Here is a 21,232-nt window from a genome sequence, read left to right on the forward strand (position 1 = left end):
CTCACTGTTTTTTTTGCCTTCCTCTGGATCAACATGGGGGGGGGGGGGGCAGAAGAAGGCTAAACTTGATGGACAATTGTCTGTTTCAGCCTAGCATACTATGTTACTATGCAATTTCTCAGTAAGGCGCCTGTCTTTCTCAGCCGTGGAAAGAGGTTTGCGGATGACATTGATCTGCATTGGTTCAAATGTGGTTTCTGCCCTTTGCTAGGTGTTCAGTGCTGGTTGACTAAAGAAATAGGTAGGGTTGTTTATTCTTTCGTCGCTCAATAAGCCATTGGTCAATTCGAATACATAGCTGAATAAAGTCTTCCAAATTACCAGGGGTCTCCACTCGGGCAAGCTCATCCTTATCACGTTCTGATAGTACTTGTCAGAACAGACTCTACTGTGTGGCTATGTTCCACGTGGTATCAGTGGCCCAGCGCTGAAATTCCGCCATATATTCAGTGTCAAAACGTCACCCTTGTCATAAGTTGTGTCATTTTCCTTCTGCTGTGGCACAGCGATTTAGGTCATCAAAAACTTGATCCATGGCTGTAATAAAGGTGTTAAGGTCATTCAGATGGTTACTGTTGTTTTCCCCATGCAAGTGCTTCGTCCGTCAGGGGGTCGACAATACAAATCACCTTTTTTCCATGGCTGGTAAATGGAGTCGGTTTTATTTGAAAATGGATACGGCATTGGTTCAGGAATCCTCGAACTGGCGGCGGTCGCCATCAAACTTTGATGGTAGTGGCATGTGGATATCAGCACCGGAACTGCGCAACTCCAGTAGTTGTCAGTGTAAAATATCTACTTTCTTTCGCAAGGCCGTAGCTTTCTCCTGATAGGTGCCACAGAACTCTTCCAGTTCAGCAACCTGTTTTCTCAGGGTGGCTACTATGGTCTCCATGTTTTGGGCGTCTTTATTCTGTCACTTTTTGGTACTGGATTGGAGTCTTGGGTGGTAGCCAGCAAGGGCGGGCAGTGTGGTCAGGCAAGCTGGGTGTTGGTACACAGAGAGGGCGATGCAGTACAGAGGATTCAGCAAAGACGTAATCAGGAGCAAGTCGGTGGTACACAACGAGGGTGATGCAGTACAGAGGATTCAGCAAAGACATAGTTGGTAACAAGCCAGGGGTCGGTACACGAGAACAATCTTCTTATAAGGGAGTGGGTAGAGGTAGGATCTGGTTTAAAGGCTGAGGGCTCAGAGCACAATAAGCACTCACTGAAAAGAGGGACTAGGCCAGGTTTTTATAGTGAGTCCAATCAAGCTACAGGGTGGTACTAATAAGGCAAATAGGAGCAGGGAATAAGGACAGTATTTAGCAGAGGAGCTGTTCAACAGGCTGATAGCTCACTGGGGACATCCATCACATGGAGCACAGGAGGCCCAGGTTCGAGTCCTGACATAGGGAACATGAACATTACAGAGAAGAGGGTACCCTGCTTCCTACCTCTATCAGCCAGAAGGAAGAACGGCTCTATAAGTATGGCTCTCTTTCTGGCAAATACAAGTTGTCCTTGTATTACATTGGACCGCTATTTGTCTGAAAGGCCATCATCTAAGTGGACTTCCCCAGCAAATCATCCCCTTCAAGGAGCCAGTAAGGAAGCTAATGTACATTATGGCAAGACTGCAGCAGAAACCTGGAGGATCAGCTGTGTGTAACTAATGAACCAGAAGAGCCAAGGACTCAAATTTTTAATGGAAGCGATTCCTCTGGCTTCAGAAATGTTGGATAACATGAAGAGAGTGGGCATAATGTCAGGGACTCAGTGTCCCCATTCTACAATTCTGTGTTATTAAAGTTCTATTTAAGTCCCATGAATAGCTGTAATGTTATGTCTGATGTTGCAATTCCAAATTAATAATTGCACTTAAAGGGAAATAATTTTACAATATTAATGTATGTTATGATCACATTTTTTATTCTAGTGCAAAATTACATTTTCTAGTATAACAGGGGGAACATTGTGGGATGTGAGTCATTAGATTTATTCTTTTAATTTAGTGACCGCAATCATGCAGTTGAAATGTGTATGGAAGTAATTATTTAGATTTATTGCATTATTGTAAAGGCACAATTTCTGGTCTACTTGGGAAATGATAGAAGGAAAATGTTTTCAGCCATGTTTCAACATGTCAGATCATTGACCAGTTTTATATTTATGATTTATATTGCTTAAAACAGGGTTAAAACTGGAGTGCAAGACACCTTCATGACGTATGAGGTTTACAAAGATGAAATTACATTGCAGTTAGTGGAAAAGGCCTGTCAGATGTTGGGTAAGTAGGCATGGAACATTTTGTGATATTGGGCCTCGGTGTGTTCAGTAATCTCATTTGTTGACATTCTTCTAATGAATTTAATTAATAAGGTTGTAATAGACAAGAATCATGTCATATATACATATTGTATGTGTGTATACATCTACATCTACATATATAAAGACTCGATTATTCAATTCTAGCGCAAAAGAATTAGCGTCCAAATTTTATGTATGGAATCTAATTCTCTCACTTCCTGATGTCGTAGAAACATGAAATTTGGCACGAGCATTGATTATGTCATAAATAAGAGAATGTAATTGGTCCCAACTCGATTATTTAATTCTAAGTGCAAAAAATTAGCGTCCAAATTTTATGTACGGAATCTAATTCTCTCTTGAAATTTGGCACAAGCATAGATTATTATGTCATAAATAGGAAAAGTTAATGGGTCCCAACTCGATTATTCAATTCTAAGGGCAAAAAAATTTAGCGTCCAAATTTTACGTACGGAATCTAATTCTCTCACTTCCCGATGTCATGGAAATTTGAAATTTGGCACAAGCATTGATTATGTCATAAATAGGAAAAGTTAATGGGCCCCAACTCGATTATTCAATTCTATGCGCAAAAGAATTAGCGTCCAAATTTTACATACGGAATCTAATTCTCTCACTTCCTCATGTCATTTTATATAAAGGAAACGTCGCATGGTTACCTCCACGTGGTGTTTTCTGGGTAAAGCAAAGAACCATGCAAAATGGTGAACATATTTTTTCCTCGGTATCTCTAAAGTAACCACGACTTCATAAGATTTTCCGTGTGAACACAAGATAAACACCAGTACCAAATTAACTCGGGTAAAGCCGGGTATATCAGCTAGTATCTTATATTAGGCATAGACATTCAGTAATTAAATCAGCAATTCCCCTGAATTACGTGTTTAGTTTTATGGAGATATTGCTTAAAGTAACAAATAAATTTGAAAAGAAACAAAACAAGAAATAAAATAAAGGTATGGACAACACTTAGGCTCTGTTCACATATGTGCTAGAGCTTTTGTTCTTTGGATCCATAATATAAGCCAAACATCAAAAATAATGGAAGTGCCGAATTCTGCCCTTGACTGACACAAACATGCTCGATTGACCCCACTAACTGTAATAGATTCTGTCAAGTTCCGTCATGCCACCTGGCATTTTACCGGGCAAGATAGTGCAACATGCTGTACTATTTTGTCTGGGATTTTGTGCCAGATCTTAGATTGGAGCCATCAATGCAGATGTGAACAGAGCCTTCCCCTCACACCCTCATTCATAAACTCTGCTCTGTAGGTCTAAGGGCATGGCTTGATCCTATGCTACTTAGAAGGGGTCTTTCAGCACTGGCACTGGTGACAGTTCTGTATAGAGCCTAGGGAGTAATTTTGCAGCATACCTGTATGTGGTTCACAACCATAGTATCCAATCAGGAGAAAGCTACAGCTGTCAATAAGATTTGTGCATCAGCTCAACAGAGAGTACCCAGGGCAATTCACAGAGAGGTTCCAACTTCATGGCACTATTGGTAGCAGTAGTACATTCAATTGAAGTTTTATTCCTACAAGATGGTGATACTGACAAGACATGCGGGTATGCTATAGAGCCGCTTCCCAACCCTTAGGGCCTCTTCAGATGCGAAAAAATGAAACCATTGATTTTAATGGTTTTACTTTCATTGGTGGTATTCTTGCCCATTATTAGTATGGGTGAGAAAAGATAGGAGCCCTATTTCTCGCACATAATTAATATTATCTTCCCGCTGTTTTTTACAAACTCGAGTTTGAATGGCCTGAAAAAAAAACAACAAAACCCCAGTTCATGCGCAACTACGCTCCATAGCGGCAAGTGTAGTTGTGCCTACACCCATGTGTTTTTGACCGCACATAGAGCTGTCAGCAGCTTTGCGGTATTTAAACTGCTAACAGACTCTATTTAATATCCGGATGATAAGTTGATACATTCTCCCATTGGTTTTCCTTTAGCTAACAACCAAGCAGGACTAAAGAAAGGAATTTACCCCTATGCTAATAAAGGAGATGGAATAATACCTCCAGAGTTCCCGTATTCTTGTATCTTGTCACCACCAGGTTGCTGAGTGGAGATGGTCTGAGGTGAAGAGAACGCCCAGAGCTTCTTATTGGCAGCCACATACACACCCTCACTTCTGTGCCCAGAGCTCTGTGCTAGCTGCTGATTGGCTGCTTTTATACACACCTTCAGCCACCTTCAGGGAGCTGCAGAGAGCAGCAGCTCGGTGGAGACGTGGAAAGGCTTCACAGAGGGAAGGAGCTCCCTCTGTGTCTCTGGGTTGTCATGGCAACAGGACGCCAGATACAGGCGTCCTGCTCTGCCAGCGACTAAACTAGTAGTGTACAAAAAATAAAATAAAACATTTTTTTTCTTTTTAAAAACCATCTTTTGCTCTTCATGAAAATAGGGGAAAGAAGAGCAAAAGAGGGTTTTTTTTTAAAAAGGGGAAAAAAGTATTTTATTTTTTGTACACTATTGATTTAGTTGCTGGCAGAGCAGGACACCTGTATCTGGCGTCCTGTTGCCATGACAACACAGCGACACAGAGGGAGCTCCCTCCTAAAAAGTTTGAAAGGAGAGAGCCATTAATGGTGGTAACACTGAACATATTCACTGGGTATATCCCTTAAAATATAACTTTTATTAATCAATAAATATAAAATGATTGGGCTTCACAAAAAACAGACAAACTGGAACTAACAAACACAGAGCAAGAATTTTAAACCCTGGAAAAGGACCAGAGAAAATATATGCAATTGACACCTCTATTACAATGCAGAAGTATCCTGCAACGTGAGACACTCTAATGCACTCTTTTTCAGTCACCATTGGGGATGGATGTCACCCAATAAAGATTAGAGGACCATATTAGGATGCGTCCTTCACAAAAAGATGAAAGGAGGATGATCGTTCCATCAAGGTAAGTGGTTTACGGAACACCTCCAATGGTGACGTACATTCGGGCTCCTATTGTGTCTCATCAACAAGGATCAGAATTATTAGAGGTGAAATGACAAGAGGCCACCAGGCCTATGTCTTCTTAGTACACAAACCCTCTTAAATAAGAGATAAAATCTGGTTCTTGACCAGGTAACTGCCCTATCTGGATAATAGCACCGGGCTAAAGATGCTGAAACAGTAGGACACCAGCAGCAGCCTATGATAGGTCCTTGTCCGTGATGAAAAAAGAACTGTATATAGTTTCGTTTAGAATGGACAAACCACAAGCAAAGCTTCTGCTGATGCCCCCCGAGAAAAAATACACAAGTGGCTGATAGATTATCAACCACAGGTTATCAATCAATGAAGAATCAAATTCTGCTAGAAATAACCAAAGAACCACCATTAAGGTACTGATGCGTTCTCATGCAGAATATAGCTTCAATAACCATTCAGGACGAGATTCAGAAAAACCTTCTGAGAGAATTATTAATGCAGAAATGGTTCGTACTGGTTCAACGCGTTTCTGTCATACACAGACTCATCAGGAACCGTAATCTATGATGGTGTCATCAGACACGAAATTGTCCTTGGTAGTTATAACGTTTCTCTAATCTATGATACAAAGGTGCCATACACTGAAAATAATGCTGTTATCAGGCAATGAATATGAAACCCTGAACTTCCCTAAGTAGTTAAGTCCTCCTAGATGAGAAAAGAAGGAATTCGCTCCTCTAGATAAACCTAACCAGATTAAAAGGGACACTAAAATAGAAGATAACGCGTCCCAAATAACCCAAAAATTGATTAAACCCCTAAAAAAGGGGAGTTTTGGGATAGAAATGACAAATTGGGAACAATATCCACAGAAAACCAGCAACCCCACGATATGTGGAGAAAGCTTCTAACAAAAAGGTAAACCCTAATCCGGTAGGAGACAGAGCAAAAAGTTGGAAGGAAAGAGTGAGAACAGCAGCTCCTGTCTTGATGTTTTTTTTTTTTTTTCCCTCCTGTCTACCATCAAGACAGGAGCTGCTGTTCTCACTCTTTCCTTCCAACTTTTTGCTCTGTCTCCTACCGGATTAGGGTTTACCTTTTTGTTAGAAGCTTTCTCCACATATCGTGGGGTTGCTGGTTTTCTGTGGATATTGTTCCCAATTTGTCATTTCTATCCCAAAACTCCCCTTTTTTAGGGGTTTAATCAATTTTTGGGTTATTTGGGACGCGTTATCTTCTATTTTAGTGTCCCTTTTAATCTGGTTAGGTTTATCTAGAGGAGCGAATTCCTCCTTTTCTCATCTAGGAGGACTTAACTACTTAGGGAAGTTCAGGGTTTCATATTCATTGCCTGATAACAGCATTATTTTCAGTGTATGGCACCTTTGTATCATAGATTAGAGAAACGTTATAACTACCAAGGACAATTTCGTGTCTGATGACACCATCATAGATTACGGTTCCTGATGAGTCTGTGTATGACAGAAACGCGTTGAACCAGTACGAACCATTTCTGCATTAATAATTCTCTCAGAAGGTTTTTCTGAATCTTGTCCTGAATGGTTATTGAAGCTATATTCTGCATGAGAACGCATCAGTACCTTAATGGTGGTTCTTTGGTTATTTCTAGCAGAATTTGATTCTTCATTGATTGATAACCTGTGGTTGATAATCTATCAGCCACTTGTGTATTTTTTCTCGGGGGGCATCAGCAGAAGCTTTGCTTGTGGTTTGTCCATTCTAAAAGAAACTATATACAGTTCTTTTTTCATCACGGACAAGGACCTATCATAGGCTGCTGCTGGTGTCCTACTGTTTCAGCATCTTTAGCCCGGTGCTATTATCCAGATAGGGCAGTTACCTGGTCAAGAACCAGATTTTATCTCTTATTTAAGAGGGTTTGTGTACTAAGAAGACATAGGCCTGGTGGCCTCTTGTCATTTCACCTCTAATAATTCTGATCCTTGTTGATGAGACACAATAGGAGCCCGAATGTACGTCACCATTGGAGGTGTTCCGTAAACCACTTACCTTGATGGAACGATCATCCTCCTTTCATCTTTTTGTGAAGGACGCATCCTAATATGGTCCTCTAATCTTTGGGTGACATCCATCCCCAATGGTGACTGAAAAAGAGTGCATTAGAGTGTCTCACGTTGCAGGATACTTCTGCATTGTAATAGAGGTGTCAATTGCATATATTTTCTCTGGTCCTTTTCCAGGGTTTAAAATTCTTGCTCTGTGTTTGTTAGTTCCAGTTTGTCTGTTTTTTGTGAAGCCCAATCATTTTATATTTATTGATTAATAAAAGTTATATTTTAAGGGATATACCCAGTGAATATTTTGAGAAAGCCTTTCTTCTATATCCCTCTGCCTCTGTGAATTATATTTGGTAACACTGAACAGTTTCATAAGAATAAGCTATAGACACGCCTGGTTTTGAAAAAATAATAATTTTTATTCAAGTAGTTAGCAGATGTTTATTTTAGTAGGTATTCTAGCTAAAAGCATTAAAGGGTTCCAACGTGTTATCCCCTATCTATGGATGGAGAATAACTAGCTGATCGGTGGCGGTCCGACCACTAGGACCCCCACTGATCACTAGAACAGGGGGTTGATCGTACCCGAATGAAGGGAGCACAAGTTTAGCAGTGCAGGAAGAAGAGGTCGGACAGGCACACTGCACTCTATTCATTTCAATGAGAATGTTTGACTCGGGAATCTTTGGCGTTCTTATTGAAATGAATGGAGGACATTGCGCTTGCCCAACCTGTGCTTCCCGCACTGCTCAATCTGGCCTTCCTTAATTCAGGGACCGACTGGGCCCCAGTTCTTTGTAATCAGTGGGGGTCCCAGCAGTCGGACCCCCACTGATCAGTTAGTTATCCCCTCCCCCATTGTTAGGGGCTAACCTGTTGGAATCGGCGTACTCCTTTAAAACATTACTAAATTTAAAATATAAATTTCTCATGCACACCTTCCCTACTTACCTATCCCACAAACCTCCACCACCTCTCTCCCTATCCCACAACCCCTCACCACCTCCTGCCACAAACCTCCACCACCTGCCTCCCTATCCCACAAACCCCCACCACCTCCTTACCTATCCCACAAACCTCCACCATCTTTCCCCCTATACTACAAACCCACACCACCTCCTTCCCTATCCCACAAACCTCCACCACCTCCCTCCTTATCCCACAAACCCCCACCACCTCCTTACCTATACGACAAACCTTCACCACCTCCCCCCATCCCACAAACCCCCACTATCTCCCTCCCTCCCTCCCTATCCCGCATACTTCCACCACCTCCCCCAATATGCCACAAACCCGCACCACCTCCCTCCCTTTCCCGCAAACCCCCACCATCTCCCTCCCTATCCCACAAACCTCTACCACCTCCCTCCCTATCCTGCAAACCTCCACCACCTCCCCCCTATCCCACAAACCTCCACCACCTCCCTCCCTATCCCACGAACCCTGCCCCTCACCCCGTATAGCATCTCGAACTTAAAGGGGTTTTCCAGTGAAATACTACGAATGACCTATCATCAGGATAGGTCATCAATAGTTGATTGTCTGGGGTCCATCACTCGGGACCCCAACTGATTAGATGAGTGGGTGCATGCTGTCAGCGCCGCAGTAAGATAGAGGTTGCAGCAGAAGCAGCGGTAGTCTCCGCGCTGACCTCTGTTTAGTGGCCGATGCTTGAAACCGCAGGCATGGCTCTCATTAAAATTAACAAACTTAGTCACTACATATAGGTCGGCTGGAGACTTCGGCTCTGACCTCTGTGTTATTGCAGTGCTGACAGTATAAAGCTAAATTCCTGTAATATTGTTGTGTTTAGAATTGCCAGTTCAGGAACTGCACTTCCACAGCCAGACTTGGCAGTGGCTACTCTTGATAGCAGGATCTAGGGACCGCAGGTTTTCACCCTTTAACCCCTGTACAGGGATCTGGACTTCGCTGCTACGAATCCCTAGGTTGCATCTCCAGAGTGGTTGTTGACTGGTGGAGCAAACAGGCTACAAAGAAAACAACAAGCTGTGGAGTCAGTACTGGGTAATCAGTAGAGATAAGCATCAGCCCATGTTAGACTCAACAAACAGAATCTGCATCAGTGAGTAAAACTATTTGCTCTATACACACCCTCCCTCCTCGTGCCACAAATCCCCTCCACCTCCCTCCCTATAGCACAAATCCCCACCACCTCCCTCCCTATGCCACAAACCCTACCCCTCCCCCCATATACCATCTTGAACTTAAAGGGGTTTTCCAGTGAAATACTATTGATGACCTATCATCAGGATAGGTCATCAATAGTTGATCGGCTGGGGTCCATTGCCCGGGACCCCGACCGATCCGCTGAGTGGGCGCATGCTGTCAGCGCCGCAATAACACAGGTTGGAGCGGAAGCAGCGGAAGTCTCCGCGCTGACCTCTGTGTAGTGGCCGGTGCTTGTAACTGCAGACATGGCTCTCATTAAAATCAACGCTAGCTGTGCCTACAGTTGCAAGCGCAGGCCACTATACAGACATTGGCGCAGAGGCTTCCGCTCAAATCTCTGTGTATTTGAAGCAGAAAACTCCATGTCGACCTTCCATGTAGTGTCCGGCGCTTGTAACTGCAGGCACGGCTCTCATTGAAATAATGGCGCCGGCCACTACATATAGGTCGGCGTGGAGACTTCGGTTACAACCTCTGTGGTATTGCAGTGCTGACAGCATACTTCGCACAGCTGATTGGCAAGCGTACGTCGCTTGGGACCCTGACCAATCAACTACTGATGACCTATCCTGATGATAGTTCATCAATAGTATTTCACTGGAAAACCCCTTTAACTTCTAATTATTTACTCTCACATTTCCTATAATGCTAAATTCCTGTAACATTGTCGTGTCAGGAATTGCCTGTTCAGCAACTGCACTTCCACTGCCAGATTTGGCGCTGGCTACTCTGGACAGCAGGATCTAGGGACCGCAGGTTTTTACCCTTTAACCCCTGTACAGGGATCTGAACTTTGCTGCCACGAATCCCTAGGTTGCATCTCCAGAGTAGTCGCTGACTGGTGGAGTAAAAAGGCAACATTTAGGCCCAGTAGCTGCATACCTGTTTACCAAAATGGCTGCTGCTACCATGGCAACAGTGGTAACAATGCCCATACTGGCTTTCTTACTGTCGCTATGGATATAACATATGTCCCCCTGGGAGTGGGTGTAGCAGGTGGTCTTGCAAAGTATCTGGCCCTAATATTGGGTACTAGGAGGGGCACCAACAATCTTCAGGCTTAATGTAGACATAGAGGTGGGGCACGAAATGAAATCTTTGCCCTGGGTGACAGAAAGCCTAAAGGCCCATTTACACAAGCCGTTGATCACAAAAAAAAAAATCACTAATTGGCGATCATTTTATCGATAATCCTTGCGTCTAAATGTGCGCCCATTGTGCACTTTTCGGGCACTGCTAGCTGATCGGTAAATTCTGTCCAACTTCAAAAATCGTCATTCAGCCTTATCAGCAGTTCTCCACGGGGAGTGCTGATAGCATTGTTTTCCCGTGGAGAACAAAGGAACTGAGCACAGATAATAGCCTCAGGCTATTACCTGCTTTCAGCTAAGGCTTCATTTGCACACCTAATTGCCCTTAAAGGGGTTGTCCCGTGAAGGCAAGTGGTGTTAAGCACTTCTGTATGGCCATATTAATGCACTTTGTAATATACATCGTGCATTAAATATTGGCCATACAGAAGTTATACACTTACCCCCTCCGGTGTTGGCGTCCCTGTCTCCATGGCGCCGACCGAAGCCTTCTTCTGCCTCGATTAGACGCGCTTGCGCTAAAGGGGCCGCTCCGGCGTGCTCGCGCCGCACAGGTCTTCTGCGCATGAGTAGCTACTTAATAGTTTATGCAAAATAATCGGTCAAAGCTGTCACTCAAACTGTCGATCTTTTAGCGATCATCGGCCCATGTAAATGGGTCTTACTTAGAGATGAGCGAACGTACTCGTCCGAGCTTGATGCTCGTTCAAGTATTAGCGTGTTCGAGATGCTCGTTACTAGAGGCGAGTACCACGCGATGTTCGAGTTACTTTCACTTTCATCTCTGAGACGTTAGCGCGCTTTTCTGGCCAATAGAAAGACAGGGAAGGCATTACAACTTCCCCCTGCGACGTTCCAGCCCTATACCACACCCCTGCAGTGAGTGGCTGGCGAGATCAGGTGTCACCCGAGTATATAAATCGGCCCCTCCCGCGGCTCGCCACAGATGCATTCTGACATAGCTCAGGGAAAGTGCTGCTGATGCTGGAGCTGCTATAGGGAGAGTGTTAGGACTGATTTTAGGCTTCAAGAACCCCAACGGTCCTTCTTAGGGCCACATCTGACCGTGTGCAGTACTGTTGAGGCTGCTTTTTGCAGTGTTGCACCTTTTTTTTTTGTATATCGGCCGTGCAGAGCATTATGTCCTTAGTCTGCAGTAATTTTACATAGTATAGGGCCAGTAGTGCTGAGGCAGGGACAGTGAAAAACGTGAAAGACATATACTGTCTATATAGGCAGTGGCTTTTCCAAAAAATTTGGGAAAAAAATATATATTTGGGCTGCCTGTGACTGTCCTGACTGTACTGTGTCTCTGCTGGGGGTAGTAGTCCTAATTAATACGCAGCCAGCTAAGTGTTACAGCGGGCTTGCGCAAAATTCTTTCCTGGCTCTGCTGTGCGTTCCGTAAGCGAAGTCAGCCTCCAACCAGAGGCCAATAAGCGGCACATTTAATTACAGCGCTCTGTTTCTGCTCTACTCGTAATACACCATGATGAGGGGTAGGGGTAGGCCTAGAGGACGCGGGCGAGGACGCGGAGGCCCAAGTCAGGGTGTGGGCGCAGGCCGAGCTCCTGATCCAGGTGTATCGCAGCTGACTGCTGCGGGATTAGGAGAAAGGCACGTTTCTGGCGTCCCCACATTCATCTCACAATTAATGGGTCCACGCGGTAGACCTTTATTAGAAAATGAGCAGCGTGAGCAGGTCCTGTCGTGGATGGCAGAAAGTGCATCCAGCAATCTATCGACCACCCAGAGTTCTGCGCCGTCCACTGCTGCAACTCTGAATCCTCTGGCTGCTGCTCCTCCTTCCTCCCAGCCTCCTCACTCCATTACAATGGCACATTCTGAGGAGCAGGCAGACTTCCAGGAACTGTTCCCGGGCCCCTGCCCAAAATGGGCAGCAATGGTTCCTCTCCCACCGGAGGGGTTTGTCGATGCCCAACCTTTGGAAAGTTCCCGGGGTCCGGGGGATGAGGCTGGGGACTTCCGGCAACTGTCTCAAGAGTTTTCAGTGGGTGAGGAGGACGATGACGATGAGACACAGTTGTCTATCACTCAGGTAGTAGTAATTGGAGTAAGTCCGAGGGAGGAGTGCACAGAGGATTCGGAGGAAGAGCAGCAGGACGATGAGGTGACTGACCCCACCTGGTTTGCTAAGCCTACTGAGGACAGGTCTTCAGAGGGGGAGGCAAGTGCAGCAGCAGGGCAGGTTGGAAGAGGCAGTGCGGTGGCCAGGGGTAGAGGCAGGGCCAGACCGAATAATCCACCAACTGTTGCCCAAAGCGCCCCCTCGCGCCATGCCACCCTGCAGAGGCCGAGGTGCTCAAAGGTCTGGCAGTTTTTCACTGAGAGTGCAAACGACCGATGAACAGTGGTGTGCAACCTTTGTCGCGCCAAGATCAGTCGGGGAGCCACCACCACCAGCATGCGCAGACATATGATGGCAAGCACCCCACAAGGTAGGACGAAGGCCATTCACCGCCTCCGGTTGCACCACTGCCTCTCCCCCTGTGCCCCAACCTGCCACTGAGATCCAACCCCCCTCTCAGGACACAGGCACTACCGTCTCCTGGCCTGCACCCACATCCTCACCTCCGCTGTCCTCGGCCTCATCCACCAATGTCTCTCAGCGCAGCGTCTAGCCGTCGCTAGCGCAAGTACGCCGCCACGCACCCGCACGCTCAAGCGTTAAACGTGCACATAGCCAAATTGATCAGCCTGGAGATGCTGCCGTATAGGCTTGTGGAAACGGAGGCTTTCAAAAGCATGATGGCGGCGGCGGCGGCGGCCCCGCGCTACTCAGTTCCCAGTTGCCACTACTTTTCCTGATGTGCCGTCCCAGCCCTGCACGACCACGTCTCCCGCAACATTGTACGCGCCCTCACCAACGCGGTTACTGCCAAGGTCCACTTAACAACAGACACGTGGACAAGCACAGGTGGGCAGGGCCACTATATCTCCCTGACGGCACATTGGGTGAATTTAGTGGAGGCTGGGACAGAGTCAGAGCCTGGGACCGCTCACGTCCTACCCACCCCCAGAATTGCGGGCCCCAGCTCGGTGGTGGTATCTGCGGCGGTGTATGCTTCCTCCACTAAACCACCCTCCTCCTACGCAACCTCTGTCTCGCAATCAAGATGTGTCAGCAGCACGTCGCCAGCAGTCGGTGTCGCGCGGCGTGGCAGCACAGCGGTGGGCAAGCGTCAGCAGGCCGTGCTGAAACTACTCAGCTTAGGAGATAAGAGGCACACGGCCCACGAACTGCTGCAGGGTCTGACAGAGCAGACCGACCGCTGGCTTGCGCCGCTGAGCCTCCAACCGGGCATGGTCGTGTGTGACAACGGCCGTAACCTGGTGGCGGCTCTGCAGCTCGGCAGCCTCACGCACGTGCCATGCCTGGCCCACGTCTTTAATTTGGTGGTTCAGCGCTTTCTGAAAAGCTAGCCACGCTTGTCAGACCTGCTCGGAAAGGTGCGCCGCCTCTGCGCACATTTCCGCAAGTCCCACACGGACGCTGCCACCCTGCGCACCCTGCAACATCAGTTTAATCTGCCAGTGCACCGACTGCTGTGCGACGTGCCCACACGGTGGAACTCTACGCTCCACATGTTGGCCAGGCTCTATGAGCAGCGTAGAGCTATAGTGGAATACCAACTCCAACATGGGCGGCGCAGTGGGAGTCAGCCTCCTCAATTCTTTACAGAAGAGTGGGCCTGGTTGGCAGACATCTGCCAGGTCCTTGGAAACTTTGAGGAGTCTACCCAGATGGTGAGCGGCAATGCTGCAATCATTAGCATCACCATTCCTCTGCTATGCCTCTTGAGAAGTTCCCTGCAAAGCATAAAGGCAGACGCTTTGCGCTTGGAAACAGGGAAGACAGTATGTCACTGGATAGTCAGAGCACCCTCCTGTCTATATCTCAGCGCGTTGAGGAGGAGGAGGTGGAGGAGCATGAGGAGGAGGGGGAAGAGACAGCTTGGCCCACTGCTGAGGGTACCCATGCTGCTTGCCTGTCATCCTTTCAGCGTGTATGGCCTGAGGAGGAGGAGGATCCTGAAAGTGATCTTCCTAGTGAGGACAGCCATCTGTTGCGTACAGGTACCCTGGCACACATGGCTGACTTCATGTTAGGATGCCTTTCTCGTGACCCTCGCGTTACACGCATTCTGGCCACTATGGATTACTGGGTGTACACACTGCTCGACCAACGGTATAAAGAGAACCTTTCCACTCTCATAAACCGAAGAGGAAAGGGGTTCGAGAGTGATGCTATACCACAGGACCCTGGTGGACAAGCTGATGGTAAAATTCCCATCCGACAGTGCTAGTGGCAGAAGGCGCAGTTTCGAGGGCCAGGTAGCAGGGGAGGCGCGGAGATCAGGCAGCATGTACAGCACAGGCAGGGGAACACTCTCTAAGGCCTTTGATAGCTTTCTGGCTCCCCAGCAAGACTGTGTCACCGCTCCCCAGTCAAGGCTGAGTCGGCGGGAGCACTGTAAAAGGATGGTGAGGAGGTACGTAGCCGATCGCACGACCGTCCTCCATGACTCCTCTGCCCCCTACAACTACTGGGTGTCGAAGCTGGACACGTGGCCTGAACTCGCGCTGTATGCCCTGGAGGTGCTTGCTTGTCCTGCGGCTAGCGTCTTGTCAGAGAGGGTGTTTAGTGCGGCTGGGGGAATCATCACGGATAAGCGTACCCGGCTGTCAACCGACAGTGTCGACAGGCTTACACTCATAAAGATGAACAAAGCCTGGATTTCCCCAGACTTTTCTTCCCCACCAGCGGACAGCAGCGATATCTAAACAATACGTAGGCTGCACCCGCGGATGGAAGCATCGTTCTCTATCACCATAAAAAACGGGGACCTTTTAGCTTCATCAATCTGTGTATTATATTCATCCTCCTCCTCCTGCTCCTCCTCCTGAAACCTCACGTAATCACGCCGAACGGGCAATTTTTCTTAGGCCCACAAGGCTCAGTCATATAATTTTTGTAAACAATTTTTATACGTTTCAATGCTCATTAAAGCATTGAAACTTGCACCTGAACCAATTTTTATTTTAACTGGGCTGCCTCCAGGCCTAGTTACAAATTAAGCCACATTAACCAAAGCGATTAATGGGTTTCACCTGCCCTCTTGGTTTGGCATGGGCAATTTTTCTGAGGTACATTAGTACTGTTGGTGCACCTATTTTTTGGGGTCCTCGCCTACAGTGTAATCCAATTAATTTTTTGCCCACCTGCATTAAAGCTGACGTTACATCAGCTGTGCTGGGCACTGCAATGGGATATATTTATGTACTGCCGGTGGCTTCCTGGCACCCACCCATGCTGTCGGTCCACACGGAGTTGTAACTGCATGTGTCCACTTCTAAAGAACCCCAGTCTGACTGGGGCGTGCAGTGTGGGCCGAAGCCCACCTGCATTTAACATGACATTACCTCAGCTGTGATGGGCAATGCAATGGGATATATTTATGTACCGCCGGTGGGTTCCAGGGAGCCACCCATGCTGTCGGTCCACACGGAGTTGTAACTCCATGTGTCCACTTCTAAAGAACCTCATTCTGACTGGGGCATGCAGTGTGGGCCGAAGCCCACCTGCATTTAACATGACATTACCTCAGCTGTGATGGGCAATGCAATGAGATATATTTATGTACCGCCGGTGGGTTCCAGGGAGCCACCCATGCTGTCGGTCCACACGGAGTTGTAACTGCATGTGTCCACTTCTAAAGAACCCCAGTCTGACTGGGGCATGCAGTGTGGGCCGAAGCCCACCTGCATATAACATGACATTACCTCAGCTGTGATGGGCAATGCAATGGGATATATTTATGTACCGCCGGTGGCTTCCTGGCACCCACCCATGCTGTGGGTCCACAGGGAGTTGTAACTGCATGTGTCTACTTTTAAAGAACCCCAGTCTGACTGGAGCATGCAGTGTGGGCCGAAGCCCACCTGCATTTCATCTGACGTTAGCTCTGCTGTCCAGGGCACTGCAATGGGATACATTTATGTACAGCCGGTGGGTTCCAGGGAGCCACCCATGCTGTGGGTGCACACGGAATTCCCATTGCGGAGTTGTACCTGCCTGTGACTATTTATAAAAAAAACGCGGTCTGACTGGGGCATGCAGACACCTTGACAGAATGAATAGTGTGTGGCACATTGCTATGCCCACGTGTGCAGCTCCAGATGGAGGTGGCACAGGATTGGATTTCTCATTGCTTCTGTACAGCATTGTGGGCTATCACCCCGCCCCTTTTAAAGAGGGTCGCTGCCTAGCCGTGCCAACCCTCTGCAGTGTGTGCCTACGGTTCCTCCTCATGGCAGACGCACTTATAAATAGACATGAGGGTGGTGTGGCATGAGGGCAGCTGAAGGCTGCGCCGGGACAATTTGGTGTGCGCTGTGGACACTGGGTCGTGCAGGGGGGGGGGGGGGGGGTTGGGCAGCATGTAACCCAGGAGAAGTGGCAGCGGAGTGTCATGCAGGCAGTGATTGTGCTTTGTTGGAGGTAGTGTGGTGCTTAGCTAAGGTATGCATTGCTAATGAGGGCTTTTCAGAAGTAGAAAATTGTTGGGAGGGGGGATCCCACTCTTGCCGCTATTGTGGCTTAATAGTGGGACCTGGAAACTTGAGATGCAGCCCAACATGTAGCCCCTCGCCTGCCCTATCCGTGTCTGTGTCGTTCCCATCACTTTCTTGAATTGCCCAGATTTTCACAAATGGAAACCTTAGCGAGCATCAGCGATATACAAAAATGCTCGGGTCGCCCATTGAATTCAATGGGGTTCGTTATTCGAAACGAACCCTCGAGCATCGCGAAAATTTCGTCCCGAGTAACGAGCACCCGAGCATTTTGGTGCTCGCTCATCTCTAGTCTTACTCTTAATCCATAGTTTATGTTCTAGTAATGGCACCCTAATTCTGATTCTGCCAAAGCCTGAGTGTTCAATACCTTCACGCCGTCAGGACTTTGTATTGGTTGGTCCACACAGGTTTCTTCATATTTTACCGTGGCAGATAAATGGCGAATGATCCATTGTTTTCCATGGTTGGCATTCGAAAATGATGCATCATGGGATATAATAGCTAATCTAGCACACAGGGGCCGGGGTTATCCGTTGTGACAATGGGAGATGCATGACATCATCTAAAGTCAGTTGCGGATGTGCTGGCCGGCACTCCATCGCGCCAGCGCTCTGCAATGATGCGGATCCCACAATACTTCTGCAGTGCTCACTGCGGTAGTGCTGCAGGACAGACGGCTTTCGGTTGTGCGTAGCCTGCACAAAATTGCAGCATGCTGCGATTTCTTCTCCGTGAATGGAAAATGGCAATCGGTTTCTGCTTGTGGAGATGAAATGGCATTTTGCCATTGCATGCTATGGCATTGCTGTGGAGTCCGGAGGCGAACACCCACCGCAGACTCTGCAATGCAAATCCACCCATGTGCAGGTGACCTTACTTAGATTGTATTTTCCCCCATTATAGTTGTTATATACACAATCATAATTATATCATTCTTTCAGATTTCTACTATTTCCAGAGGCTTCAGTAATTTGTATTAATCGTGTTTTATTTACTTCATATAATAACTCTCTCCTCGCCCTCCAGTTATCCTGTTTCTCTTTACTTTCCGCCTTTTTCCTCTTTCTGACTTATTAGCTCAGTTTACATTCAGGTCCGCATGCCCTCTCCCTCTAACTGACTGGACTAAAATGGCTGCTGCTACCATGACAACCGTAGTAACAATGCCCGTACAGGCTCTCTGACTGTCCCTCTGGATAGAGAACATTTTGGGGTATAACTGCCATTAACTTTGGTGGCCTAATTTATCAAATCGGTCCTCATTGCTCATAGCAGCCAATCACAGCTCAGCTCTCATTTTTTTATACTGCTGAGATAAAATGAGAGCTGTGCTGTGATTGGTTGCTATGGGGCAACAAAGAGTCCCATATACCCTTTAGAATGGGTTTAGCAAGGGGTTTCTATGGTAGTACTGAGGGCGCACTGTATTATCAGGAGGGGCACCAACTGACCCTGGCCGGGGTATTTAGGCTGAAGATGGGGCAGGGAATGAAATCTTTGCCCTGGGTGACAGAAAGCCCAACTACAACTACATGTAAGTATGAGCTGCATTGCACCTTCACCTTCGCTCTGTCTGTTCGTGGGTCCGCACAGATCTTCAAATTTTATGGCAGCAGATGGCCAGCGGATGATCTGTTTTCCTCGGGTGGCAGATGGAAATGATGCGTCATGGAATCTTAATGGCTAGTATAACACGCAGGGGGCGGGGCTTATTCATTGTGACACGTTTTAAAAGAACACTTGTCATTGTTGCCCCTAGCAACCAGTCACAATGCAGCTTTCACTGCATATTCTGCTATTGAAAAATGAAAGCTGCTTGTTCTTTGACAGTTTTCATAAATCTTCCGCAATAATCAATATTATCGTTGCAGATGCACTAATCAGGTCTAATAGTGTAAATTCAGACCAGCCAGTCTAACAATGTGCCATATTTATCAGCATGTCCAATACTGGATGATAAATGTAATGCATCCTCAGACACCTCTATCTAACGCTACACCCCCTATTGGTTGGCTTACTTTGGGTACACATTGTTACATTTAAGTCATGACTGCTTTCTCACTAAAACGCATTCTAGAAGTTACAGGATACTAATAGTCCGTAGACTGATAGAAATAACATATCTTATTAGGTCTATCAGACTAGAACTGTTCTGCCACACTGCTGCCCCAACAAGCAAAAATGGCCGATATAATACCCACAGAACATTAAAAATAATCCAGATTTTAATCCCCTGTTGTATAGAATAGTTGTTTCCACCCATGGCTAGCAAGGGGTCAAAATTGAGGACTGATTACCATGACTGGCATAAAATCCACTATTTGTATGTTATTTTTTCTCCATGTCATACTACTATTGGTATCCAATAACTCCTAGTGAGCGGCTCAGACAGACATGGTCTTGCATTGCATGAGATTGTTTTGCAACTGTTACAAAACACACTGCAAAAAATCCAGAGATAATATACAGCAGGGGTGTCAAACTCATTTTCACCGAGGGCCACACCGGGCTTATGGTGACCTTCAAAGGGCCGATTGCAAGACAGTACAGTAAAGCCTTGTTCACACAAGCGTATTTGCGTACATAATATACAGTGAATAGAAGCCATTGATTTCAATGAGTTCATTCACATAATGTATACTTTCACACAGCAGGACCTATTTTGTTGCGTACTACGCACCCCAATAGGCCATTGAAGTCAATGGGACACGCAAATGCATGGTGAATGCACAGGAAACCTATGTATTCACTGCATATTTGCGCACCATTTCAGTGGGCCCATCTGCGTTCTTTTTTGCGTGCCCAAATATGCAGGCATAAGCGATTTTCGATTGCGCAAATATGTAGCGTATTTATGCGACCGAAATACAATTACATCCGTGTGAACGAGCTCTAATAGTGACCCCTATAGTGGTCGCAGTAGTAATAATAACTCTGATAGTGGCCCCAGTAAAAATAGTGACCCTCATAGTGGCCCCAGTAATGATATTGACCCCCACAGTGGGCCAATTAGTAATAGCGACCCCCACAGTCGCCCAATTAGTAATAGCGACCCCCGCAGTGGTCCCAGTAGTAATAGCAACCCCCATAGTGGCCCCAGTAGTAAAACAACCCCCACAGTGGCCCTAGTAGTAATAACGACCCCCCACAGTGGCCCTAAGTAGTAATAGCGACCCCCACAGTGGCCCCAGTAGTAATAGCGACCCCCACAATGGCCCCAGTAGTAATAGTGACTCCCACAGTGGCCCCAGTAGTAATAGCGACCCCCATAGTAATATTAACCCTCTCAATAGTAATAACCCCACAGTAATATTATCCCACTCAGCAATATTAACCCCCCCATAGTAATATTAACCCCCCTTAGTAATAATATTATCCCTGTCAGTAATAATAACCCCCATAGCAATATTAACCCCCCTCAGTAACATTAACCCCCCCCCACAGAAATATTAAACCCCCCTCAGTAATAATACCCCCCATAGTAATATTAACCCCAGTAATAATAGTTACCCCTCAACCCATATACTTACCTCCTCCTTGCTGTCAGCGCCGCTCCCCCTCTGCTCGCACTGAGCCCGGATGCACACTGACATCAGTGTGTGTGCCCGGAGCGCTTCCTCCCTGACTCCTCTCCTGTGGAAGTGAAGAGCAAGGGACTCAGGGGAGGAGGATCCCGGCTGCACACTGACGTCAGAGTGTGCATTGGGATCAGTGCTAACAGTGATTACCAGCGGGGAGCTGTGGCACCCCAGCTGGTAATTGCTACAGTGGTAAGCGGCCGTCGGTACGCCACGGGCCACATAAAATGAGGCCGCGGGCTTTGTGTTTGACACATGTGATATACAGTATGTATGTGGACATGCCGGCTGCTGAATAAATTCTGTAGGCTTTCTAATACTATATTAATAGAGACCTCACACCACGGAATAACGCAGTAGGATAGAACATGCCGCGATTTCTTTCCCGCAGTGTAAGGCTGACAGTTCACGGGTGATATTTCTCTGCGTCTTCCGCGGCGAATGCAGTAAACACTTTCTATAGACT

At 46.8% G+C, this 21,232-nt stretch overlaps 1 protein-coding gene across 1 annotated transcript in view; it reads left to right on the forward strand.

Moving 5' to 3' along the window:
* Positions 1–21,232, forward strand: part of LOC136626924 (guanylate cyclase soluble subunit beta-2-like) — a 77,515-nt gene that overhangs the window by 18,579 nt on the left and 37,704 nt on the right. Inside the window, exon 3 of the mRNA XM_066601910.1 lies at positions 2,181–2,275. Coding sequence (XP_066458007.1) covers positions 2,181–2,275 — 95 coding nt within the window. The remainder of the gene's footprint in view (positions 1–2,180; positions 2,276–21,232) is intronic.

This window comes from Eleutherodactylus coqui, chromosome 1 (assembly GCF_035609145.1).
Source record: "Eleutherodactylus coqui strain aEleCoq1 chromosome 1, aEleCoq1.hap1, whole genome shotgun sequence".
Classification (NCBI taxonomy): domain Eukaryota; kingdom Metazoa; phylum Chordata; class Amphibia; order Anura; family Eleutherodactylidae; genus Eleutherodactylus; species Eleutherodactylus coqui.